The sequence below is a fragment of the Ovis canadensis genome, chromosome 18 (genome assembly GCF_042477335.2).
Source record: "Ovis canadensis isolate MfBH-ARS-UI-01 breed Bighorn chromosome 18, ARS-UI_OviCan_v2, whole genome shotgun sequence".
In the NCBI taxonomy this organism is placed as follows: Eukaryota; Metazoa; Chordata; class Mammalia; order Artiodactyla; family Bovidae; genus Ovis; species Ovis canadensis.
In genome coordinates, this window is record NC_091262.1 from 35,182,517 (window position 1) to 35,208,554 (window position 26,038).

General features: G+C 50.4%; 2 protein-coding genes across 19 annotated transcripts in view; both read right to left on the minus strand.

Moving 5' to 3' along the window:
- Positions 1–3,144: 3,144 nt before the first annotated feature.
- RPS17 (ribosomal protein S17) lies at positions 3,145–6,674 on the minus strand. The gene is made up of 5 exons (XM_069559992.1): positions 6,275–6,674; positions 5,836–5,987; positions 5,248–5,353; positions 4,553–4,618; positions 3,145–3,271 (listed from the first exon to the last, which is right to left on the minus strand). The coding sequence occupies exons 1-5, from the start codon at positions 6,275–6,277 to the stop codon at positions 3,191–3,193; spliced, it is 408 nt and encodes a 135-aa protein (XP_069416093.1). The 5' UTR covers positions 6,278–6,674; the 3' UTR covers positions 3,145–3,190.
- A 3,287-nt stretch (positions 6,675–9,961) lies between these two features.
- The window catches only part of CPEB1 (cytoplasmic polyadenylation element binding protein 1), a 110,072-nt gene continuing 93,995 nt past the window's right edge, over positions 9,962–26,038 (minus strand). For 10 of the 18 annotated variants that reach the window (XM_069559997.1, XM_069559998.1, XM_069560012.1 and 7 more), the window contains 9 exons: positions 23,327–23,553; positions 21,771–22,023; positions 19,473–19,586; positions 19,067–19,156; positions 18,097–18,233; positions 14,761–14,959; positions 13,439–13,533; positions 12,804–12,884; positions 9,962–11,411 (listed from right to left, as the gene is read on the minus strand). In XM_069559997.1, the coding sequence (XP_069416098.1) occupies positions 11,301–11,411; positions 12,804–12,884; positions 13,439–13,533; positions 14,761–14,959; positions 18,097–18,233; positions 19,067–19,156; positions 19,473–19,586; positions 21,771–22,023; positions 23,327–23,553 (1,307 nt within the window). In that variant the 3' untranslated portion in view covers positions 9,962–11,300. The remainder of the gene's footprint in view (positions 11,412–12,803; positions 12,885–13,438; positions 13,534–14,760; positions 14,960–18,096; positions 18,234–19,066; positions 19,157–19,472; positions 19,587–21,770; positions 22,024–23,326; positions 23,554–26,038) is intronic. The other 8 variants (XM_069559999.1, XM_069560000.1, XM_069560011.1 and 5 more) reach the window with 1 other exon arrangement.

Below are 26,038 nucleotides of genomic sequence, written 5' to 3' on the forward strand. Positions count from 1 at the left end.
GGGGTTGCAGAGTCAGACATGGCTGAATATCCCTACCTGAGACTGTTTTTAACAAACTAACACATTAACCTACAGTTGAGCCAAATCAACTACGACAAAGTCCACTTTATAAGCACTGGCTCTCTCTCATATGCGCAAGATCAAGCCAATCGCTCCCGAAGGAAATCAACCATGAATAGTCACGAGGACTGTTGCTGAAGCTCCAATGCTTTGACCACCCGATACAGAAAAGCCTACTCATTGGAAAAGACCCCGATGCTAGGAAAGACTGAAGGCAAAAGGAGAGGGCGTCAGAGGATGAGACGGTCAGAGGTAGAATAAGCGACTCAATAGACATGAGTTTGAGCAAACTCTGGGAGGTAGCGGGGGAACAGAGGAGCCTGGTGTGCTGCAGTCCATGGGCTCGCAGTCAGACTCGAATTTGTGACTGAAAGTCTCATGTACTGAACACTGTACTGAAACAGAATGCGTAACCACAGAATGGTGAAGTGTGTTTGCTGCTTTGAGATCACATAAGCTGACTGGGAGCTGCGGCCCACTGCCACTGCCCAGTCATGAGTTAAACCACCATCCTAACCTGTAAAAAGAAAAAAACTGTTATCTAAAGTGGTTTCTACTGAATGCCTGTCACTTCCACACCATAAGATTTTCAAAAAATCTTAAATCAGACCACCCGTATTTCTAAAATTTAAAAAAAAAAAAACAAACCCTAAATTAAATCTAAGTTTAAGACATCAAACTGAAATTGAAGGACATTCTACAAGGAGTCAGCCAACACTTTTCAAAAACACCATGAAAGACATGCAAAGAAAAGAACATGGAAAGTAGATATAGTGATTCTGAGTTGGATCCTCAACCAGGAAAACTGGAAGGAATTACTGGGAAAACTGGCAAGATTTTACATTGGACTATGGATTAAAGCAGAAAAGCAAAAGGCAAAGGAGAAAAGGAAAGATATACCCATCTGAATGCAGTTCCAAAGAATAGCATGGTGAGATAAGAAAGCCTTCCTTGGTGATCAGTGCAAAGAAAGAGAGGAAAACAATAGAATGGGAAAGACCTGTGATCTCTTCAAGAAAATTAGAGGTACCAAGGGAACATTTCATGCAAAGATGGGCACAATAAAGGACAGAAATGGTATAGACCTAACAGAAGCAGAAGATATAAAGAAGAGGTGGGAAGAATACTTGGAAGAACTATACAAAAAAGATCTTCATGACCCAGATAACCACAATACGATGGTGTGATCACTCACCTAGAGCCAGACATCCTGGAGTCTGAAGTCAAGGGGGTCTTAGGAAGCATCACTACAAACAAAGCTACTGGAGGTGATGGAATTCCAGCTGAGTTATTTCAAGTCCTAAAAGATGATGCCGCACTCAATGTGCAATTTGATCTCTGGTTCCTCTGCCTTTTCTAAATCCATGTTGAACATCTGTAAGTTCTCAGTTCGTGTACTGTTGAAGCCTCACTTGGAGAATTTTGAGCCTTACTTTGCTAGTGTGTGAGATGAGTGCAGTTAAAGTGCTGCACTCAATACCCCAGCAAATTTGGAAAATGCAGCAGTGGCCACAGGACTGGAAAAGGTCAGTTTTCATTCCAATCCCAAAGAAAGGCAATGCCAAAGAATGCTCAAACTACCACACAATTGCACTCATCTGGACATGGAACAACAGACTGTTTCAAAATTGGGAGAGTATGTCAAGGCTGTACAATGTCACCCTGCTTATTTAACTTGTATGCAGAGTACATCATGTGAAACACCCAGCTGGATGAAGCACAAGCTGGAATCAAGATTGCTGGGAGAAATATCAATAACCTCAGATACGCAGATACCACCACCCCTACGGCAGAAAGCAAAAAGGAACTGAGGAACTTCCTGATGAAAGCAAAAGAGGAGAGTGAAAAAGCTGGCTTAAAACTCAACACTCAAAAAACTAAGATCATGGCATCCAGTCCCATCACTTCATGGCAAACAGATGGGGAAACAGTGACATACTTTATTTCCTTGGGCTCCAAAATCACTGCAGATGGTGACTGCAGCCATGAAGATGCTTGCTCCTTTGAAGCTATGACCAACCTAGACAGCCTATTAAAAAGCAGAGACAAAGGTTTGTCTAGTCAAAGCTATGGTTTTTACAGCAGTCATGTATGGATCTAAGAGTTGGACTATAAAGCTAAGCGCCAAAGAATTGCTTTTGAACTGTGGGGTTCAAGACTCTTGAGTCCCTTGGACTGCCAGATCAAACCAGTCTATCCTAAAGGAAACCAGTCCTAAATATTCACTGGAAGGACCGATGCTGAAGCTCCAATACTTTGGCCATCTGATGCGAAGAAATGATTCACTGGAAGACACCCTAATGCTGGAAAAGACTGAAGGCAGAAAGGGATGACAGAGGATGAGATGATCGGATGGCATCACTGACTCAATGGACATGAGTTTGAACAGGATCTGGGAGTTGGTGATGGAGAAACATGGCATGCTGCAGTCCATGGGGTCAGACACAACTGAGCAATTTAACTGATGGGTTAGGTAGCACTATCATATCCATGTGGATTTCCTGATTACGATCATTCATTCACAGCTGTTAATGTCCTTGTTCTTAGGAAACTGACAAGACGCACCAGCCCAACCTAGCACTCTCCACCACACAGTTGGACCCACTGCCTCAGCAGGATCTCTAAGCTCAGAACCATCTCCCAAGATGCACCTAGCAAGCTCTGCCTCCCTTAACCTGACACATCCCATGGTCTCACTGATCCTTCCACACACACATCCATTCACACTTAAGTCTCCTGTGCTCCACACCCATTCTGTCTCCCATCCCCAGAAAACCCAACCCTCATACATGTGGGGAACATTACCTTTTCAAGACAAGAAGGTTCACTAACCCGAACTGCATGTACCCAGGAGAGGCTGAGCTCAAACACACAGGACACATGGGGTAAAGAGGGAAAAGCATCTCCTGACTTTTGCCCAAAGCCAGAGAGCGCATGCAGGACCTGCCAGGACCAGGCCTTCTCAGGCATCCACTGTCTGTATGGGCGCTGCCCACAGGTGCTCTGCAGGACACTTCTCCCGTGAGAAAGAATTCCTGTCCTTAGTTCCACCAGGACCCAACCACACAGATGACACAGGCAAGGTTGTTGTCCGAGGTTTATTGAAAATATTACAGCACAGCAGAAAGACTCAAACGGCTCCACGCGGTGTTTTGAAGTTCATCCCAACTGTAGGCTGAGTGACCTGCAAGTTGGACAGACTGCCAAAGTCCTGTAATGATAAAAATGGGCTTAGTGTGGCTGTTCTGGCAAGATCTGTGTCCAGCGTCCCAGTACCACCATTAGGCTATGCTTCACCAGCTCCTCCAGCTTGGGTCAGACTGCTGGGACCCCGCAGAAAAGTGACAGCTTTCTTCCCACCCCAGACCAGTAAACTCACAAGGGGGTGGACTCCATCTGAAGGATCCGCCACCCCAACAGTCACAAGGCAGCTGTCCTGTGCATTCTAAGACTTTTAACGGCATCCTCAGCCTTCACCCACAAGTCTACTTGTACCCCCAGCTGTGACCAGGTATCTCCAAATGTCCCCTGGGTGCAAAATCTGTCCCTTTAAGAATACTGCTCTAAGGCTAACACAGTGCCCCTTCACTTTCAGGACTGGTCTCAGATAGGATGCATCACTCATGCAGTCAGCATTTGTGAAGGCCCAGGAAGATGAGTGGTGGGACAAGGGCAGGGCCTGCCTCAGAGCTGGCTCCATCTAAGAGCAGTGAAACCAAGGTCCTGCCACATAACCAGAAATTAATTCCTCACTTCATGCTCAAAGATCAATTTTACCATTGAAAATAAAAAGCTACATTCCAGGATAGTGGTTATTTCAGGAGAAAATAATCTGTAACAGGCTTTAGCTGTACTGGTGATGTTTTTCTGAAGCTGGGTGGTAGGTATATAGGAATTCATGCTACTATTTAAACGTCTCATCATCATAAAAAAGGGAAAAATAAAGTTGCTCGAAATCAACTGCCCCCTGGACTTTGAAGCTCATGCTTTCACCAAAATGCACAAGTACTAAGATAAATCACAGAAGAGACACTTATCAGTGTGCTGAAAACAGCTGAACCACTCAAGTAGTGCCCTGTCAGCACCAGAAATGAAACCAGAGCTCATGTGAGTGGCTAGCATGTGGACACAGAAGAGCAAGAAGAGCAATGGTCACTAGACCTGGGAGTTATCGTCGCATGCACAGCAAACTCGACCTTTAGCAACCAGCTAAACCCCCTCTGGAGGTAGTCTAGCTTAGTGGTTAGAAGTGTGGATGGAGTCCCACCTCTGCCACCCACTAACCTGAAATTACCGCTCCAACATCTATAAAACGTAGACAGGAGGTACCTCATAGGATACAGTGAGGAAAACAACATATAGAAAATGTGGAGACTATCTGACATATTTTAAAGATTCAACAAGTGTTACCCCGTGGTATTACAGACAGCAGAGAGCTACTGATCGTTGGTGACCAGGGAAACCCTACTTCAGAAATTCAGCAAACACTTACCAATAGCTTCAGCATTTCCTTAGTGTCAGGATCTACTTCAATGATTTCCTGATCCAGGGCTGAGACCTAGGAGAAACAAGGCCGGCCCCAAATAGTAATGAGTTAGAGAATCTCTCACCTTCCCTGCCTTTTCTCCAATATTCTTAAATGAGGAAGAAAAATTGGGGGAGGGGTGAAGCATAGAGGGGATACAATAGGCTCCCACAAATTCAGTGTTTAAAAAACCTTAAGAAGTCATCAGTAATGCAAGGTTCTCGTGTACAGAACTTACACGGTCCTAACAGGGTGGAACACAACATATAGGCAGGTATTCACAGATTACAGGCACCTACAGCAGCTTATGGGCTTCCCTGGTGGCTAAGATGGTAAAGGATCCGCCTGCAATGTGGGAGACCTAGGTTCCACTCCTGGGTCGGGAAGATCCCCTGTGGAAGTGTAGTGGGCAACCCACCCCACTATTCTTGCCTGGAGAATCCCACGGACAGAGGAGCCTGGCGGGCTACAGCCCAAGGGGTCGCAAAGACTCGGAGGTGACTGAGCCACAAGCACAGCTCAGCTGCTGAAGGGGGGTGGGGTGGTCTATGGAGATGCAGCTGAGGTCCCCCTGGAAACCAAGTACCTGAAACGGTTCTCAGAGACCTCCTTCTATCTTTCAAGATGAACCAGAGGTCCAGAATAAGACCCAGAAAATTTACCTCAGGCACGTAATTGTCTCTCCTCTCTCTCTCCTCCTCCTGCAGCTTGATGGAGATACCTCTCACAGGGCCTCTTTGAATCCGCTTCATCAGATGTGTGACGTAGCTACAAAGCGCCCAAGAACACACATTGGTCCCCACGGTACACAGCACCTCTGGATGTGCACGTAGGAGTTTGTTCTTTACCCGCAGTGAGAAGGGAGAGGCGTCATCTTGGGAATCCTCTACATACACAGAACCTCTACACTCAGCTCCTTATGCAGGCATGGCTGTCCTCTATATTCACGTTCGTTTGTAAAACCACCAAATACTCCAACAAACTTTCGCGATCCCTCCCAACCCTCATCTGCTTTCCTTCGAGTTCCAATTTACGCAATACAGCAGAAGATCAAGTAGGTCTTTAAATATTCTCTTCCAGAGATCAACTGGGGCTAACTTCGTCCAAGCGCCATTGCCAGTCAAACAGCCAAGTATCGATGCAACGTGAACACAAGACAACTTCACCAAAAACCCCCACAAATGCACAGCTCCCAGGACCCACCCGCGGGGCCACGGAGGCCCTGGAAACCGAACTCAGACTCGACTCACCCTGCGATCTTATTGCGAAGCTTCTTGCTGGGAATAATGGCGATTTCCTCGCACACCCGCTTGTTGGTGTGGAAGTCATTGCCCAGGCGCGTGTAGTACTTCTCAATGATGACCCGGGCCGCTTTCTTTACGGTTTTGGTGCGAACGCGGCCCTGCGGGTGGAGAAAATAGGGTCACTCGCGAGCCAGGACCACCCCGCTCCAGGAAACAGCGCGGCGTCACACCCTGACCCGAGCTGGGTTCGTGGGCTGGGGCTGAGCCCGGTACAGTAAAGGCCCGGCCGGGCAGCGGTGGAGCGAGGGGTCAACGCGGAAACCAGCAACCTATGGAGGCTTCAGCCTCACAGGGCAGTGCGCGCCTCCTTACGGGCTGGGAGCTGAGGGAAACGACGGATGGAGGACGATTCTGGCGTGCACCAACTTAGAGCCAAAACACCTACCATGTTGGCGGGTCCTTGGTAAAAGAGGAAACAGGAAGCACAAGAGAGACCTATAAAGCGCAGGCCAGAAAGCCGCTTCCGCCTAGCCTGGGACGCGCTGAGCCTACTCCAGCGCTCCACAGCGACCCCTAGCGGGGCGGAGGCAAAATAGAACGGAAATGTGGACGGCCGGTCTGCATCCAGCGGGCAGAACGAGCTATTGATCCGCCCCCTGCTGGGCAAGGCTCTGCCGCTCCGCCCTGCCTATGGTCGTCTTAGGCTGGTGTCTGAAAGCCTTCCAACAGTGGTTTCCACTGCTTCTACATCGGTCCTGAGTATTCTGGAGAAGGAAACGGCAACCCACTCCGGTATTTTTGCCTGGAGAATCCCATGGACGGAGAAGCCTAGTAGGTTACAGTCCACGGGGTCACAAAGAGTCGGTCACGACTGAGCGACTTCACCTCACCTCACCTGAGTATTCATTGGAAGGACTGACGCTGAAACTCCAATACTTTCTTGGCCACCTGATGCGAAGAACTGACTCATTGGAAAAGACCCTGATGCTGGGAAAGACTGCAGGCGGGAGAAGAAAGGGACGACAGAGGATGAGATGGTTGGATAGCATCACTGACTTGATGGACGTGAGTTTGAGTAAGCTCCGGGAGTTGGTGATGCACAGCGAAGCCTGGCGTGCTGCAGTCCATGGAGTCACAGAGTCGGACACGATTGAGCGACTGAACTCTATAGTGGTTGGATCCCCCAAGGGGTTGGAGGAGAGGTGCATCTCTTCCACACGTGCCAGGGGCGGTGTGTGTATGTTGGGGGCGTGGTGGGGGGGGGAGCGGGGAACGGGGACAGCGCGTGGAAGTATGGAAAAGTGAGAAGGTAGGGGATGGCCTTGCGCACCAGGTCCCCACCAAGGTCAGCCTTGTAGCCTGCTGGAGACACAAGTACAACTGGGAAATGATTATCTCACTTCCAAAGCTTTACTCAAATGTCACCTTATCAAAGGGGCTTTTCCTCCAATTTATATATTAAAAGTAGCACTGTTATCCTTTTTTCATTTTTTTTTAGCACTTCAGTTCAGTCGCTCAGTCCTGTTCGACTCTTTGTGACCCCATGAACCACAGCATGCCAGGCCTCCCTGTCCATCACCAACTGCCAGAATCTACCCAAACCCATGTCCATTGAGTTGGTGATGCCATCCAACCATCTCATCCGGCGATCCCCTTCTTCTGCCCTCAATCTTTTCCAGCATTAAGGTACTTTCAAGTGAGTCAGCTCTTCGCATCAGGTGGCCAAAGTATTGGAGTTTCAGCTTCAACATCAGTCCTTCCAATGAACACCCAGGACTGACCTCCTTTAGGATGGACTGGTTGGATCTCCTTGGAGTCCAAGGGACTCTGAAGAGTCTTCTCCATCACCACGGTTCAAAAGCATCAATTCTTCTGCATTCAACTTTCTTTATAGTCCAACTCTCACATCCATACATGAGTACTGGAAAAACCATAGCCTTCACTACATGGATGTTTGTTGGCAATGCCCATATGCTGTCTAGGTTGGTCATAACTTTCCTTCCAAGGAGTAAACATATTTTATGGCTGCAATCACCATCTGCAGTGATTTTGGAGCCCCCCAAAATAGTCAGTCACTATTTCCCCATCTATTTGCCATGAAATGATGAGACTGGATGCCATGATCTTAGTTTTCTGAATGTTGAGCCAACTTTTTCACTCTCCTCTTTCACTTTCATCAAGAGGCTCTTCAGTTCCTCTTCACTTTCTGCCATAAGGGTGGTGTCATCTGCATACCTGAGGTTATTGATATTTCTCCTGGCAATCTTGATTCCAGTTTGTGCTTCTTCCAGTCCTGCGTTTCTCATGATGTACTCTGCATAGAAGTTAAATAAGCAGGGTGACAATATACAGACTTTCGTGCTCCTTTTCCTATTTGGAACCAGTCTGTTGTTCCATGTCCAGTTCTAACTGTTGCTTCCTGACCTGCATAGAGGTTTCGCAAGAGGCAGGTCAGGTGGTCTGGTATTCCCACCTCCTTCAGGATTTTTCAGTTTATTGTGATCCACACAAAGGCTTTGGCATAGTCAATAATGCAGAAATAGCTGTTTTTCTGAAACCTCCTTGCTCTTTCGACAGTCCAGCACTGCTATCCTTTTAATGCTGCTCTAGCATTCCTTAGCACATGTCACAGTGACTTGTCGAAGCTTTCTAAGCTAGGGATGAATTCTGTGACAGCTGCGTTTTGCATTGAACAGTGCCTAGTACAAAGTTCGTTCTCAAATATTTACCTGTTGGGCCCAGTTCACCTGTAGTGCCTCCAACTAAGGCACCTTCTCCAACCACCACTGCTGTCTTCAGACTGTTCCTGTCTTACCCATCCTCAAACCTAGTCCTTCTGAAGCCAACAGCACTGCCTACTAACTACGCTGGTGCCACAACAGCCTCAGGAGTACTGCTCCTTCTCTCCACCTCTGCTGAAGTGGGTTCCAGGCCCTCACCTGACTTAAGGAAGGGCTGGGCTGCCCAGGTTGGATGAGGTCAGGGGCATCAGGCTGTGTGCCTCATCCCTCAACACCTGGACAGTCCAGTCAGTCCCTCTAAACTGACTGGGAATGGAAGGCTGAAGGAGGAAGCTCGTGCCCTGAAAGCAGCATGTGGACCAGGATGAGATTAACGGGGAGAAGGGATGACTCTGAACAGGACAGGACACCAGAAGGGCGGTCAGGGCCCCTGCTCCGAGAGGGCTGCAGGAGTTTACCAGCAAACTTCAGATTAGGCTGCAGCCAGCCGCGCCTTGGCTGACAGGACTCCCCACCCACGACGACAGTGAGTTCTTGCATCTCTTCATGGAAAGGATGCTTTGGCACACAGAGCTCCCTCCACCAATGACTAAAATGGAATCTTCCAGAAATTGCTCCAGCAGCTGGGCTCAGGCATGACCTACCTGAAAAAATCATCAGTAGACCAGGATTAATAAATCCTGGAAGCCTGTGAGGTAATAGTCCAGGTGATAGGCCCAAAGAATAGCAAAAATCTACTCCCGTTCAGCGAAGAACTGGGTCAGCACAGATGACTCCAATAGATAGGAAGCCTCCCAAGAAGAAAGCTCTGAGGCGCACAGGAGGAGCTGAGAACAAGCGGCCTGTGCCGACCCCCAAGGAACTAGCCTCTGGTCCCTCCAAGGTGGGTCTAGGATGATGAGAAGAGGAGCCCCCTGCCTGCTAAGTCACTCAGCCGTGTTCTTCTCTTCACAACCCCATGGACTGTAGCCTGACAGGCTCCCCTGGTCATGGGATTTTCCAGGCAAGAATGCCGGAGTGGGTTGCCATGCCTTCCTCCAGGGGATCTTCCTGATCCAGGGATCAAACCCGTGTCTCTTCTGCCTCCTGCATTAGCAGGTGGGTTCTTTACCACCACTGAAAAGCCCAAGAAGAGCCCCAGAAAGTTTATTTGTGCGGCCTTTTTACATACCTGGACCAGAGGTACCCACTTACCAGAAAGGCACCTTCAAGGTGCACGAAGTGAACAAGAATGACTTAAAGGGGCAGGTCCCCTCATGGCCCCTCCATTAACCTGGGCAGGAATCCCGCCCATTATAGAAGATGCAAAGAAATGCGAGTTTTTACTCTGAAATCCCAAGTGTCTCACTGCTCCCATTACCCCACCTCAGACACAGAGACGGAACCGGGACTCTGCTGCAACGTGTTTATTATGTGCCAAACAACTACACCACAGCTTACTCCACACACCTGTAGGAGAGTGCAGTCTTGCCTGCATATACTACAATGAGGTAGAGACTTCACACACAGCTTCACGAAACCCACAGAGTAGCTGGGATATGCAACAATGCAACGTCAGCTCAGCAGGAGGGAGGAGGGGCGTTATGACACTGGTTCTTTGGCACACAGCTTCCCAAAGAGGGGCAAGTAGTTTTTTTTTTTTTTTTTTAAAAAAAAAAAGGAAGGAAAGAAGAAAGAAAAAGTCAAGTTTTCAAATTCCAGTAGCATTTCAGTCGACTGCAACTGTTGCTTCATACGCTTCTCAAACGAAGGAAATCAGGGTAGGGTACTTGTCCCCTCTGAGAGAAAGGGCTCCTGTGAGCCTTCATCTGCCCCCACCAGAAAGCAGCCCTTTTTAGCTCAGTTACAAAAGAAAAAAGTCCTGTGACTTTGTGATTAAAAACTTCTATCAACCCTCCCCCCCCACGTAAGTGCAACTTAAGAAGGTGCAATAAACCATTTTAAAACTATATACAGCAGCCGCTCAAACATCATTCATCCAGTCCAGTTTCAAATCCAAAAAAAATTCTTTTCTTGGTTGCAAATGCCTTGATTTGCAACTGCGAGAAACAGTGACCAGCAGTCCCCCAGACACAAATTTGCTATAATGTTAAAAGCTGCCAGGAAAGAAAAAAATCTCTTGTTCCAAACGACTTAAAAACTGTTTTAAGGAGTGTAAAAAGGAACCGGTAAAAACCCTCGAGCGTAAAATATGAAATATGATTTTGGTTTAAATGAAGAGCAAAGTCTCCTTGTTGTTTACAGTAAAAAACACCAGCTGAACACTCAGTTTATGCCGTTCAGGTGGGGGTTAAATAAATGGAAAGGCACTGTATGGCAACTGCAAGAATGAAACCAATGAGACCTGCACATCATCACCATCAGTATTGCAAGGAATGTAAAAAAGCGCTTTTAATAAATAAACCTAGATGTAGGCGTCGTGTCAATACCTTCTGGACACGTAGTTCTTTTTTTTTTTTTTTTTTTGCTTTTCATCGGCAAAATGAGGAACTAAAATCTGGGAAAACTACAGAGTCGCTTGGAGGGCGAGCCAGAGGGTCCTTGCCCTGGCACACCCTCTGAAAACAAAACCCGACAAAACTCATTGTGCATTAATTAGTGCAGAAACAAAGACAGACTCAGCAAGTGCAAAGGTGACTACGATTTCCCTTGTCCGCGGGAAGCCAGCTCCCTGGTCGCCGGTGGGTGGGCCGGCGGCGGAGGCGGCCGGCCCTGGGCGCACAGGCCCCTCTAGCTGGAGTCGCGGTTCTTCTGGTTCCGCATCAGGGGGCTGTGGTGGCGCAGGCCCTCCATGCTGTGCCGCCAGTGCCAGCAGCTCCGGCAGAAGTACTTGAAGCACACCTGCGAGGGGAGAGAGGAGAGGAGCCAGGCTTGTGTCAGACCAGCCGGGGGGCGGCTGCGTGCGCTGCCTGCTCTGACTGGGAGGGCGTGGGCACTCCTAATGGCTTCTGTGGGGTTACAAGAGCTGGCCCCAGGGACTCCTCTCGTCCCCAACACGAGGCGTGACCGGCGTCTACGGGTGCCTGGACGCAACTGCGCACGCTGGGCTCCTAGTGTGCAGAGGCCACGCCAGCTCCTCTCCTCGGTTCTGAGCACCCAGGTGCTCTTCCAGTCCCTGCCCGTCCTACCTCCTGTGGAGCACTTGTGTCACACGGCCACACACAATACGGGAGAGCGTTCAAAGACAGTGACTCCAGGCCCTAAGGCCAGGCAGCACGGCTTCGTCGTCACACTCAGTGACGTCGTCACTCCTCAGTGAGGAGAGGTGACTGCGCACATAGGCCAACATCTCAGGCCCAGCCCCTCACTCCTGCTGGCTGTGTAACCTCAGGCAGGCCACTAACTTCCAGGTATCTGAAAATGGGGACCATCTGTGAAACACACTGACACACACAAGCCTGCGAGAAGAGGCTGATCAGACTCACACGGATCTCAAGCTCCCCCCAGCAACCCACACTTACTTCACATCCTCCTCTTGCAGCCTCAGTTTAACTGCCATCTACTCAGACTCCAAACCCGAGTGACAGTACCACTGCAAAAACAGCTCCAAGTACAGACACGGTGCTAGTATCTGACCAGGTCCCTTACTTCTGTCCCAGCAACACAGGCACCACTTGGAGACTTGTCACAAACAGCGAGTCTCAGGCCATGCTCCAAACCGCTGAATCAGACTGTGCACTGATACAGATCCTCAGGTGGTAAACACACAGACACACCACAGAGGACGAGAAGCTCCGTCCAACACTTCCAGATCTGTGCTCCACCACCCAGAAGCATGCAACAAAGCTGCTGTGCTGCTTTCTGCCTGCTTCTGACAACTGGGTACAAACCAGGCAGCAGCACCGAAACAGCCCAGAGATTCAGAAGTCAATAGAGACAGACTCCTTGCCTAGGGAAGAATCAACCTAAGGGCTTAGAGCTAGAACAGCAGGCCCTGGCTGGCTCACAGGTAGTGCTGACCACACCTGCCCGGGTCCCTGTCATCCTCAAAACCACCTGTGAGCAGCAGTGCCCCACTGCACAGCACCCCCAGGACGGGGAGGCCACAGCACCAAGACTCAGCTCCATGCACTTTATCCACAGTTCAGGGTCAAACATCACTGCTGCTTCTGCTGTGCTCTAAGACAACCATGAGGAACCTGAGACCTCCGCGTTCCATGTGATGAATGTGACATGACAACGCTTAACTGAGGGAAAGGGTTCTGTAAACCCTCAAGTGCCCAGGGGACTCACCTGATCCCGACAGAAGAATGGGCCAGGCTGGGAGCTGCAGATATGACACACAGAGTCTTCCAGGTAAGGGTCGATCTGAACCTGCAGACAAAGGCAGAGCAGGATCACTAAGGGGCTGCTTCTCATGGGGAGCCCAGAGGGGCCACAAGAGAAGGGTGCGTATGGGTCACCTATGTGAACACAAGGTGGTTCCTATTTTAAGGGGCCCAGAAAGAACTAGGGCAGAGGACCCAGAGATCCTCGAGAGAGACAAGATCACTGCAGCATCTTCCAGGCTGGCTGTGCACAGCGTGGCAATCCCACACGTTACTGCCTGGCCTTCTCGGCAAACCTGACCTGCAAAGCAATCATCCAGCAAAAAGCAAGCACTCAAGAGGATGCAGGTCAGGATGGAAGTCGGCTTAGCTCACAATGCTGGTCAACGACCACAGTGAAGGAAGGTGACCCCATGCTGAGGCTCCCACCTGCTCTCATCAACCGAGACCAGGTCCACCTTCAACCCTGACCCTCAGGTGTGTCGGTGGAAGCCTGGCTCACAGCCAGCATGGCACAGCTCTCGTCTTGGGCTGGCCCTGAGTGGTGGCTGCCCAGACCTCTCAGATGGCCCAGAAGAGGGTGCAGACCAGCCCACTCACCTTCTTGGTGAACTTGGTGGTCTTGATCTCCACAAAAGCAGCACTGACTGCTTTCAGGTAACTGCGCTGGTTGTTGAAAGTCACACGACCAGAGCCTACGGAAGACGGGAAACTCACCCTCGAGCCCAAGTCTCCCAAAGGCCGCGTGTCAACACTCAGGAGAGCCTGCTCCTAGATCAGCTCGGCACTGCCCAACAGAAACATAAACGCGGGCTACTCGCGTGACTTTATCGATTCCCAGTAGCCACCTCTAAGGAATGTAGTGGAATGAATGAAAAGAATGCAGGGGAATTAATTTCAGTAATATTTTTTCTTTAACCCAACATCATCATTTCAACAGGTGGCACTAGCACGTTTCAAGCCCTCAGAGTCATGTTCAGCTGGTGGCACCACGTCAGACTGCAGCTGCAGACCGTGGTGGCACAGCCCCTCAGGAGTGGCCCCTTGGGGCAGGAAAGACACCTGTGTGTGGGCAAGCCCACAGGTGTGGTTATTCCAGTTCAGAGCGCAAAGCCAGACACAGGCAGAGCACAGCTGAAGGCAGGCCAGGCAGGGGCGTCAGAAGCAGCACGCCCTGCCCAGCACCGCCTCTGCCCCGCGGGCTCTGAGGTCCCCGTGGGCTGAGGTCCCCATCGTCAGTGTGCAGTTCCACTGCGACAAGCACACAGCGCTCCTTCCTGCCCAGACACGCTGTGTTTGGGCAGACGGTGCATGAGGGTAGGGGAGCCAGTGTTGATCAGGAAGGCTAGGCTCTGTTCCACCTCCAAGCCCCAGCACTGAGACGATTCTGTCACGACTGGGAACCTGACCTTTCTCAGTGGCCAGGCCCCCAGACTCCCCTCCGCTAGGATAGCGCAAGCTGTGACCACACTCTGCTGCCTGGGTCACCCCGAGTCCTGCCTCAGCCTGGCTTCGTCTCTGACCCTGGACAAGACCACTTTTCAAGGCCTCTGAATAGAGGAAACCAGGCAAGTTCAGGAAAGTCCCAGCTTTTTAATAAAGTATTACCTGTTGTCTGTCTCAGAATGGTTTGGCTGTGAATGCTCACCTTCAAGCCAATGTTCCTGTTTTGTTTGTACCTCTTATCACCTCCTATAGGGCTCCTATCAACTTTCTTCCCCTTCAAGGGAGGTGGGGGGAGAGGGGTGGGTACAGAGAGGTCAGTACTGGTGGCGTATCTAGAAAAAGATGCTACACTGCTGGAATATGCTGATGAGCAGGCCTGGGTCAGGCCTCGCCTCCACTCCCATAGGAGAGCATCACAATCTTGGTCTACACCCTGGGGGCCGCCCAGCTGTCCCACACAGAAGTGGGACACTCACCAATGGGATACTTGTGCTTATCTGTGTCAATCCCAGCATACACCACACCACCAAATAGGTCGTTGAGAATGGCGGCCAGGGCCTCGGCGTTGAGCATCCCGTGCAGAGCACCCACGAACACCGTCCTACTGGGGTCGAGCCTCTGGGAGGGACTCTGGACAAAGTTGCTGTCGGCCAGGACCCAGGGGATCACCTGCACCTGAAAGCACCCACAGGTGTGTCAGTCCTGGCAGGAAGCCACGGTGGTGCTCCCGCAGGGGGAGGTGCTCCCTCAGGGGGAGGCGCTCCCGCAGGGGGAGGCGCTCCCGCAGGGGGAGGCGTGCGCTGCAGACGCGAGGCTGAGCCCCACATGGTCCCAGGCACCCTAAACCCCAGCACAGCCAGACCTGAATCTCACTGAGGCCGTGAGTCCAAAGTGGTGCAAAGACAACAAATGGTAGAACAGTAGTCAGTCATCCTGAAAAGTAAGAACTGTCCCGAACTATCACACCCAGGATCCTGGTCCTCTGTCACGACCTTCAACAGTGCGGTTCCGACAAAGGACCGTGGGCACTGATAACACACAGCACGGTCCAGAGTCCCTGGACAGGAAGGGCTCACAGAGAAACGACAGGACAGGAGCTTGAAGGACAGAGGGTGGGGACCCTTAAGGTATTTGTGTGGAATGGTTACTGGCCTAACGTGCATATCAGAGGGCTTGGACAGGAGCAGTGGGATAGCCGGAGAGACGCAGGGTTAACCGTCACATACAGGTCACTGTGGTTCAGCAGAGCAGAAAGACACCAGGGCAGGAGCAGACCGTGCCCTCTGCCTCTGAACCGCTTGAGCCTAGAACAGAATCTGGCAAAGCAGGCAGGAGGCTCCAGAATGAAGTGGGTTGACAGATGATCAGTAACTGTTCTTGGAAGATTAGTCTGTGAAGTTTTGTTTTGTTTTTTTAAAAGAAGGTCTCGAAGCAGGAAGAGATTTGAGGCAGAAAACCAGCAAGGAGGCAAAGGGCAGAGTACAGCAGTACAGAGGACAGGCGCTGAGGACTGGGGGCAGGCCTGGGGAGCTGGGCACAGAGCAGGCCACGACCAAGGGTGTTCTTCTAGAGGGAAATACGCAGAAGGCAGGCCACCTGGGCACGGCGGGGAAACGAGAAGAATCAGGACTGATGGGCTGCAGACCGAGGTAGCCTTCGAATAAGACCCTGGCAAAAGTTCATTACCATGGGGAGCCGATCTCACTGAAGATGCAAAAGCCCAGCTTGTTTCTTCCATTGCCATGGGAAACTATCACATCACGGGTGTCACCAAGCTTTCCAAAGTGAAAAGTGAAAGTGAAGTCACTCAGTCGTGTCCGACTCTTTGCGACCCCACGGACTGTAGCCTACCAGGCTCCTCCATCCATGGGATTTTCCAGGCAAGCGTACTGGAATGAGTTGCCATTCCCTTCTCCAGGAGACCTTCCCGACCCAGAGATTGAACCCAAGTCTCCTGCACTGCAGGCAGACGCTTTACTGACTGAGTCACCAGGGAAGTCTCCTCCTTAAGCGTCAGAGTACACAATCACAGGATATCCTGAAGAAAGGCCCCGCAGAATGGTGGGACTCAAGGGGGACATGAGACTAGAGAGGTGAGTCTCGGCTGAAGGCAAGAGGAGGGCCACGAAAGTGAGTAGTTTGTCTGACTGGGAAAGAAGAGGGGGCGTCAAATGCCTACTACTATGGAGGGGAGACACAGGGAGGTGAGAGTGTCAGAGAGGGATGAGAACCAGGGCAGCCTACAGTCCATGCCCTCAAGAGGGATGCTGCAGCATTGCCGGGTGATGAGATGGGGCCAGGATGCAGGAAGGCGTCTGCAGGGGCACTGGAGTGGGGAGGGCCCGTGGTAGCCTCTCACTGCGAAGGCAGTGATGGCTGTGTGAGCTTCACGCAGCAAGAAAGGAGAGAAGGTAGGGAAGCTGTGGGTCACTGTGGGCAGCCAGAGGACAGAATGCGTACCAACACCAGGAAACATCTGTAAAACCAAGGGTCAGCTCTGTAATGTGGATCTCGTATTTTAATCCAACCTGACCATCTCGATGAAGCAGGCATCTTGCCCCTTACCCTACAGATTTCAATAGACTTCTCTCTCTAGAGCAGCTGTAGGTTCACAACAAAAATTGAGCTCAAAGTGGGGAGCTCCTGTATACCCACTGCCTCCACAGCCTCTCTGACTCTCAATGTTCCGCACTGGAATGGTACATTTGTTCCGATCCCGGAGCCTACACTGGCATCATTGTCCGAACTCCATGGTTTGCATCATTGGTGTTTGTTTTCCCACTGTAACTCTGTGGGGTTTCTGGCAACTGTAGAACGGCATGTTGGACATACCTGGGCGACTGAACAACAATCTACCACTTTAATATCCCAAGACAGCACCTTCACCATCCTCACCGTCCTCAAAATCTTCTATGCTTCGCTTGTTCACCCTCCAATCCTGAAAGCCCTGGCACCTGCAGACCTTTTTACTAATACAGGCATCTCAATCTTCCATTTCATAAATGAGGAAGTGAAGTTTGAGAGGTGTTGACTGTCTAGTCCAGTATCACAAAATACACTCTATTATCAAATTTTTAAAAGTAACACTGATTCCTGAGTTTAGAACTTTCTTTGACAAGTGGTTCTCAAACACCACCCACTAGCACCACCTGGGGAACTTGGTTAAGGTGGAGAGTCTCAAGCTCCAACCAAACCGACTTAGAGATCCTGAGGCAGGGGCCAAGCACACGCAATGAGGCCCAGGAAGGATGGCTCCTCGCTTGAGGCTCAAGATGCCAATCGCACACAAGGCTGACACAGCAGAGACGCGAAGGGCGAGAGAATTAGATGGAGAGAGCCACGTCCTGAAAAAGCCCTGGATGGCAGCACCGAAGCCACTGTGGGCGGGGTGGGGCGGGGCAGGGGGAGGTGGCTACAGAGGGATTTACCCACCACAGGTTGGGAGGTCAGCAGGCACAGCTGGAGGGCAGGACTAGAAGGAACAACTGTGGATGTTAAGACCAAGCAGAGTCCATCTCATTTCTGAGAGAAGAGGTTTAGGAAGAAGCGTTGGCTAGAGTAGAAAGGAGAGTGAGAGCTGGGACACAGTCTGACTTCCATGAGCAGGAACACACACGGACCATTAATGCCCAGAGGTGGCAGCGGCGGCTTTAATACACCAGAGAGTGTTTGCTGCACTCACCGCGGGGTGAGAAGAGCAGCCCTCTCATCTCAGTAGGAACTCGCGCCTGCACCTGCGCACCCACCTCCCCATGAAGCCTGCCTCCTCACAGCCAGGCCCCTGATCCAGCAAGGGCTCTGCACCAGCTCACCTCCTTGCAGCGCATCCTCCGGCTGGACATCTTGAAGTAGTACTCGCTCAGGCCATCCGGGCTCAGCGGGTCATGAGAGCAAGCCTGAAGCAAGGCCCGGACAGACTTCTCCAGTTCGAAGACCAGATACACGTACCCTGTTGCCAGGGAAGGAGAGACTGCATTAATACCCCTCGGCGGGGGCTACTCCTCAGCCGGGGGGTTACTCCTCAGCCAGGGACTTACAGCAGGGTGTTGTTGCTGGGTTTTTCCCTCCAAGAAAGATAGCATATGGATAAGACACATTTGTGTCCTACTTCCAATGGGGGGAGGGATGCTCACCATTTCCCATCTAGTAAGGGAAGGGTGGGTACGGCAGGACAGAGGGTCCCATCGTCACCACACAGCTCTTCACGTCACAGCACAAAGCATGCTCACATCAGCAAGCCTGGCTTTCCTGGGGGAAGGAGCGACACCGGGTCTGTGGCGCAGGGGCGAAGGTACTTCTTTAAAAGCCCAGTTCAATCACTGGTTCATCAGTGAAGATGGGGCAGCGTGAAAATAGCACCTGCTCCTTTCTACAGGGAGGGAATCTCATTTCAGACCAGTGAGGACTCAGACACTTGGTCCTCATTCCTGCTAACTCCAGAGGGATCTCAGAATCAGGTCAGGCGACAGCGTCACTGGGCAGGAAAGGCAAACACCTTGCTTTGAGAGGACACGAACTGCTGGGGTTCAGGTTGGAGGGAGGTGTGCATGGGCTTTTCCAGGCAGCCCCAACTGCAGTGTGAGTCTGGATGGACAGGTGGAACGTTAGCTCAGAAGGAACAGAGGGGCGTGCTGGGTGAGGAGAAGTGCCAAGAGCTCTGTGCTCTGGAACACCCAGACATTACCAGCATGCATGTGCCATCCCAGCGTCCCTCAGTGCAGTCAGATACTGGGGAGGGAGAAAAAGCTCCTACCATGTCTGCATTACCTTTCGGCATATTACCTTTGGGAGGACACCGGGGGTGCTTGCCATCCTTACCAGGCCACTCCACACTCAAAGAGCCGAAAACACGGAAGGTGTTAACCAATCCAGCTGCAAAGAGATGGAAAGAATGGCAGACCCTTGGGCACCTTTCTCCCCAGGACGGCACAAGCACAGGGCCATCAGTGTCGCTTGTCTCCCTGGACAGGCAGCTCCGAACTGGCCCTAGGTCTCCGGTGATACGCATGGGCACCAGGCCCAGCAGCCGTGCAGGCTCTGTGAAGGCGCCTTTCCCCCCACAGCTGCTCCCGTCACACCCTGAGCCCGGGCAGAGGCTCAGTGCCTGGCCTGGCCTCAAGGCCAAGTTTCATCCTCTGGAAACACAGGGCCACCTTCAACACCTGAAGGAGAAGGACTCAGAGCTCACCTTCCGTAATGTCCCAAGGGACGCCTCCTAGGAACACTTTGCAGGAGTAGATGGGGTTCTTGTAGTTCCGGGGAGGGAGCTGACCACTCCACGTGCAGGTGGCTTCATTTACAGCTTTGGCAGGGGACAAAGAGAAACCGGAGTCAGAGAGGCCACAAAGGCACTGCCCTTCTCTGTGGTGAACCTGCTCGGGAAGGAGAGACAGCCCACAGCCCCCCAGCCTGGCTGCTGGGAGAACATTCATGACTACTCTGAAAGGCAAGAAACCGGACACCTCCCCAAACCTGTCAGCCCAGTGTGGTAACCCTGATTTACCAGTTCTGTTTCTCCACTAAAACTGGGAGGAATGGCAAACCACATGTGCAGGGTGAAAACAATCACAACCTGAGCAATTTTCAACCATAAAATGATACACTAACCGGAAGACAGTTTTATCTAGTCACTGTTTACAATACCAATTAATTTGAATTTAGAATTATAGGCATACCTCGGAGGCACTGCAGGGTTTTGTGCCAAATCACCACAATAAAATGAACATTGCAATAAAGCTCATCATACAAATTTTCTGGTTTCCCAGTGAATATAAAGGTTGTATTTATACTATATTATCATCTATTAAGTGTGTGACCACATTATGTCTAAAAAACTCAACATTTTATTGGCTAAAAAATGCTAACCATCATCTGACAGCACAGGTCACTATAAACCTTCAATTTGTTAGGGAAAAAAAAAGCAATCTCGATAGATTGGAAGTTCGGGATTGACATGTACACACTGCTCTCTTTAAAATATATAACCAATAAGGACCTATCATATAGTACAGGGAACTCTGCTCAACATTCTGTAACAACCTAAATGGGAAAAGAACCTGAGGAAGAATGGACACGTACACCTCTCTAACTGAATCGCTTTGCATGCACTTGAAACTGACACAGCAGTGTGGAGCGACTGTGCTTTTTTAAACTCAGTACTTGTAAAGTGCAATAAAGCGAAGTTCAATGAAACAAGGTACGCCTGTACTGGAAAGCAAACTGGACAATTTTTCATACAACATCCTAAATGCTTCCTGGTCCAAATGGACCTTCTCTGCCAATGTTCAAATAAGCAACACCATTCGGTTCTCCTGTCTGCCCCGTGAGCTCACCACTCACAGGAGTCAGGACACTGACAGTACGAACCACCACCAGCAAGACAAGAATGTGGTCACAACTGCTCCAAGTCAGAACCATTCCACACCATCTCTAGACATATCCTTACAGTACCGAAGGAGACACTGGGCCTTCTTGATGCCAGCACTGTAGGATAAGAGATTTTCTCCCAATCCCTCAGCTTCCTGTTTATATCAAATAGAAACCCTGTCCAAACCTCTTCTAAAGTTTCTCTCACTCAGTTAAAAAACCCTTGTTGCTGTATAGAGTTGAAACTATCTTCTGTTTGGCCTGCCCTAAACTTTCTAGAGTCCCTGCTCTTCTTGGTAACTGACCAGTCCAGCCTTCTATTGTACCAGTCTTCAATCCTGTCCCCATTCAGTCTGTGCCCTTGAAGGTCAGAGACTGACCTCAGGGCAGCCCAACTAGTCCTTGCCTATTTTACTCTCCTCCTCCACAACTGGACTGCACAGCCAGTGAAATGAACCGTCATTTTCATTCAGGACAATGACACGGAAGGCCACTCTCTGAAAGGCACAGGTCCAATGTGTTGCTACAGCAGGAAATTTAGGCACCATCAGCAATATTTTGTGAACAAAAATAGAAGTCAATATAATGGCCTCACCCAAAAGAATGGTAAAGTTACTTCATAGGGGAGCAATGGCAACAGACATCCGTTACCTTGGAGGTGGACAAACGGACAACGCACACATTCCTTGGATCCCAATCAGAAAGTCCTGGGGAAGGAGGCTCCGGTGTGGGTTGTGCCTCACACAGCTCTGAATGGGGAGGGGTGGGGGGGAGGCAGACAAAATTCTAGGCACTGCCAGGGTTTCTCTTGAAGCATCCACCCAGGAAAAGACTCAAAAGCAACAGCAGTGCATGATCTCCATGGAAGAGAACAAGTCAGAGATGGATCCCAACGCTAAGTGGCATGGCCCTGTGGTTCTAGGTCATCCCGTTCCCTCTCTGCTCCTACTCAAAGGCGTTCCCGAGTTTGTCCCCATTAGCACTTACTCCTCAGAACAGACCATTCTGTGCAGATGCAGAGACTTCATCACCATGCAATCAAGTCCTCTTCTGGACAGTTCACTTGTCTGCCCCGAGAACGAGGGCTCGGGCCCCACCGCAGGTGTACGCCCACACTTACCTGCAGCTTGCCTGTGTAGCCTGGCCTCTCTCTCTATGCTGAAGGGGTCTTTGGGAGCTTCGAGGAGGTCCCAGGACGGCCACACAGAAGCTCCTGGCCACCTCTTTGATGCACTGGTTGGGGAGGGAGTGACTGCAGCCAGAGCAGCTTGCTCTTGGTCCATCCGGGACCCAACCCCCATCTTTAAAGGGTCTCTGGGGCCACCCCCCGTCAGAGACAGGAAGGGCAGGGGAGGGGAAATTCGGAGGCTTGACTAGGGAAGGAAAAAGGAAGACAGAGGTTTTTAAATGACAGGTGTTATAACAGTAATAATTATACTATAGAAATTATGAAAAATTCCATTTAGTATTTGATACATTTTCTTAGACTTTCTTCCTATGCATTTTTAAGAGCAGCTGCTCTTATAATTTAAATAAATTTTTTTTCTCCCCAATTCAGTTTTTTCCTTCATATTGCCAATCTTCATAACCATTTTTAGTTAATTTATGATACTCTTTTTAGGGAACAAGGTACACTTCACTGACCTATTCCACCTACTGCTAAACATTTAGATGCCTTCCAGGTTTTCAGGATTGTAAATAAAAACTTTAAGGGGTAGTTTCTTATTGTGTGTCTTCTCTGGTCACATTCCTAGACATGAGATGTCAAAATCCTTTCTATGAAGGTTCTGTGTTCTGTCAAAAGCGTGTGAGAACACAAGCTTCACTACACACTTGTGTCAAGCCTTTAAATTCTACTAATTTAAGTGGGTAAAAATATACACATTATCAAGACGTAAACTGAAATAATTACTCAATAAAGTATCTCCTGTAAGTTGAAATACTGCTTCTATTTCCTCTTGTGTGAGTTGTCTGTCCATATCCCTTCAATCAACCTTTGGGGCAGGGATCTGAGAAAATTCTTTAAACAAAAATCTCAAAGTATCAATATTAAAGCTGGTTACCAGGCAGATTCCTAAGACTGAGCCCCATCTAAAGCAATGAACAGAATTAGGAGCATCTCTAATTCCACTTTGTGAAGAGAAGTGAAAGTCGCTTAGTCATGTCTGACTCTTTGTGACCCCATGGACTGTACAGTCCATGGAATTCTCCAGGCCTGAATACTGGAGTGGGTAGCCTTTCCCTTCTCTAGGGGATCTTCCCAACCCAGGGATCGAACCCAGGTCTCCCACATTGCAGGTGGATTCTTTACCAGCTGAGCCACCAGGGAAGCCCAATCTTCACAGGGGAATAAACGGCAGCCAGAGAACCAAAGGGACCTGCTCGTGGTCACCATTTAGGGTCACCCTTAGGGGACAAGCTGCACTTCAGAATCCCGCCAGGACTCCCCTATTTACTCTCAAAACCGTTTCCTAACAGCTGCTGGAGCAACTGGTGAAGAGGCCTCAGCTCAGGTTCCGAGCGTGCTGCACACAGGGAGGAGTGGGGACACAGGGCACCCTTCGTTCTGCTGAGGCTCAGAAGTCCTAGTGCCTCCCACCACCCCACCTCGCAGCCTGCACCCCACCTGCTCAAGCTCACCTGCCCTCCCCACCGACCCCCCAGTGAGCTACATACGATCAAATCTGAGAGATGATCTGATCCAGAGCTGAAGCCACTGGTGTCCGAGTCAGAAGGGCTGCTAGAGCGAGAGTCCAGGATGGGCCGGGTGTCCAGGCGCGGTCCCCTAATGGAGGGTGCTGGAAATTTGTCCACCAAGTCAGATCCAAGCGGGTCCAGAGGCAGGAAGCTCAAGGGGGGCTTTCCCAAAACATTTCCCAGTGGGTTATGGAGCATGCTCAGTACTAGGAAGAGAGGGGGAAAAAAAAAGTCTCATGACCTCTTAGTTTTCTTCCCAGACAAGAGCTTTCCCTTTACACCCAGAGCAAGACACACCAAGGCAGGACCACCAAAAGCCTGAGAGAACCACAGTGACGAGCGTAACGAGCAGATGTACACCCGGGGTATCTAATGAGAGGCAGGAAGAGGATGGCTTTCTGAAGACCCAGGTCCCTGGGTCAGTAGCATTTGGGACACTCTGTGCCACTGGGGGGCCCTCGTGACAGCCACTACCAATGTCTGGATACACATGCCCATGTCATCACAGGGGACACCGTCAGCACAGTTAGGAAGCCCAAACCATACTCCTTCCTTGCTGCCTGCCAACATGTCTATCAGAAGAACGCACCCCCTGCCCTTTCTAACACTACGTAGCTAAAACAGAATCCCATGCCATGCCCCAGAAGTCTGGCAGAGCATGAGCGTCCATCTCATCCAAGAGGCTCCTGTGCGCAGAATTCCAGCCCATGCAGATTCTCCCAGACAACCCTGGACTTCCAACATTTAGGACGGAAGCAGTGATGTTGTGGTTGAGCTGCTTCAGCTGACAGCAATCCTGGCTGAGCCTGATACCACCTTCATTTAGCTGCCTGCTCTGGGAAGCTCTGAGTCTCCATTTTCTCATGGCATCTTGGGTGGAATACCAACTGCTTCATAACATGGTCAGGAGGGGTCAGTAATTAAGATAGCAGATGGAAAGCGCTCAGCACAGCAGAGCCCAGTGCACAATAAATATTTAAATATTAAACATTAAAAAACAGAGTGAATCCGAGGCCAGGAGCGATAAGGGAGGTAAAGTGGACAGCAGAAGACAGCGGCATTTTCCCACACTTGGCCCTGGGGAAAAGGGATCCAAAGCAAAGCAAAACACCCTTTTATCCACTGAGGTGGGGGGGTGGGGGTGGGAGAGGGCTTTGGCCATAGAGGTACGGTGGCACTGAGGTGAGAAAGAAGCCTCGTTACTCTCATTATTTTATTTTCATCCGCAGAAAGGGGAAAACAACTCCCCTCAAAAAGGCTATGAAGTGAAACCAAAATAACGTGTTTACGTGTGAAACTGTTCAATACACAGTGGCTGTGAGTGGCTCCACCTCACAATTAGTCACTAGCAATTGAGTGAGACACAGGTCACCTGAGCTGGTTTCCTCTCGGGGTACAAGCCCGTCTGAGTGTCTGGCTGGGGCTGCAGTGGGCCTCAGGAGGCACGAATAAACCTCTGCAAGCATGAAGTCAAAGTGAAAGCATGCTTCCAGGGTATTCACCACGGAGCATCACCACGGAGCATCTGTGCAGGATCAGATCGACCCGCTCCCCCCTCAGCCAACCATGCGTCCCTCTCAGACCAAGAGAGGTAGTGTATCCTTAACTTGATCCACAGAGAGAGAGGATCAAGAGAAGGCAGGGTATCCTTAACTCTTTTTTTTTTCAAATGCAGGGAACAGTCTCGGATGTGTTTGTTTATTTATTTTATTGTATTTATCCTTAATCTTTAAAGAAACTGTCCTACCGTCCTCCAAAGCAGACATACCGGTTCACCTTCCCACCAGCACGGTGGACAATCAGTCCCTCCACATGCTGGCCAACACTCAGGAGGGCTGGAAGCCGGTCTAATGTGTATGTGTGTTGGGGAGTTTATTACTTAAAGACTTCATTTTTCAAGGAAACATTCTTTTAACTAGTTTCCTGAGCACAAGCACTTAGCTGCATACTGAAATCAAGTGTCTCTCACGCTTGAATTCTGATACCCATCAGAAATTATCTCTGTCAAATTTCTCAAATATGCCTGACAAAGCCCTGTCTCAATGACACATAAAGTCCAGGCCCCTGGAATTCATGCTGAGAGGGTAGGGGGGTGGGCGGTGTGAAGATTTATTCCAGGCTCTTCCTGGGAACTGCAAGATGTGGCAAAGAACAAACAAACAGAAAGCATCCTGAAAACTGGCAGTTCTCCGACAATACAGGTCACGTGTGTTGGTCTTAAAAGTGGTACCATTGCCCTGAAGGGCCTCATCTTTCTTCACATTTTGCAGAAACAAGTTTATGGTGGTGAATGAAGAGGTAACAATCACATCTTAGAGAGCTTTGAAAGCCAGATTAGGGAGTTTAGACTTCCTCCTGAGGGAGGGTGGAGACACGTGGCAGCTGCTGTGGGGACAAGCCAAGGGGGCTGACCAGGGACCATGGGAAGACGGGGCCAGCAGCCAGCACCCGGCCGAGGCCGAAGGTCAAGGCAGACATGGGCGGCTCGCACAGGCAGTGTCAGGAACCTGCGTAGACCCGGGGCTGTGGGGTCTTCCCAAAAAGAATGTGGAGGAGGAAACGCGTCCGTTGAGGGGCTGATGGACCAGCCACAGAGAGGATGGAAGGCACGGGCATGCGTCAAGGGCGAACGACGCCTGAGGCAAATGGAGAGCCAGCAGTGGCCACGTGCTGCCAGCTACCCGAGGGGCG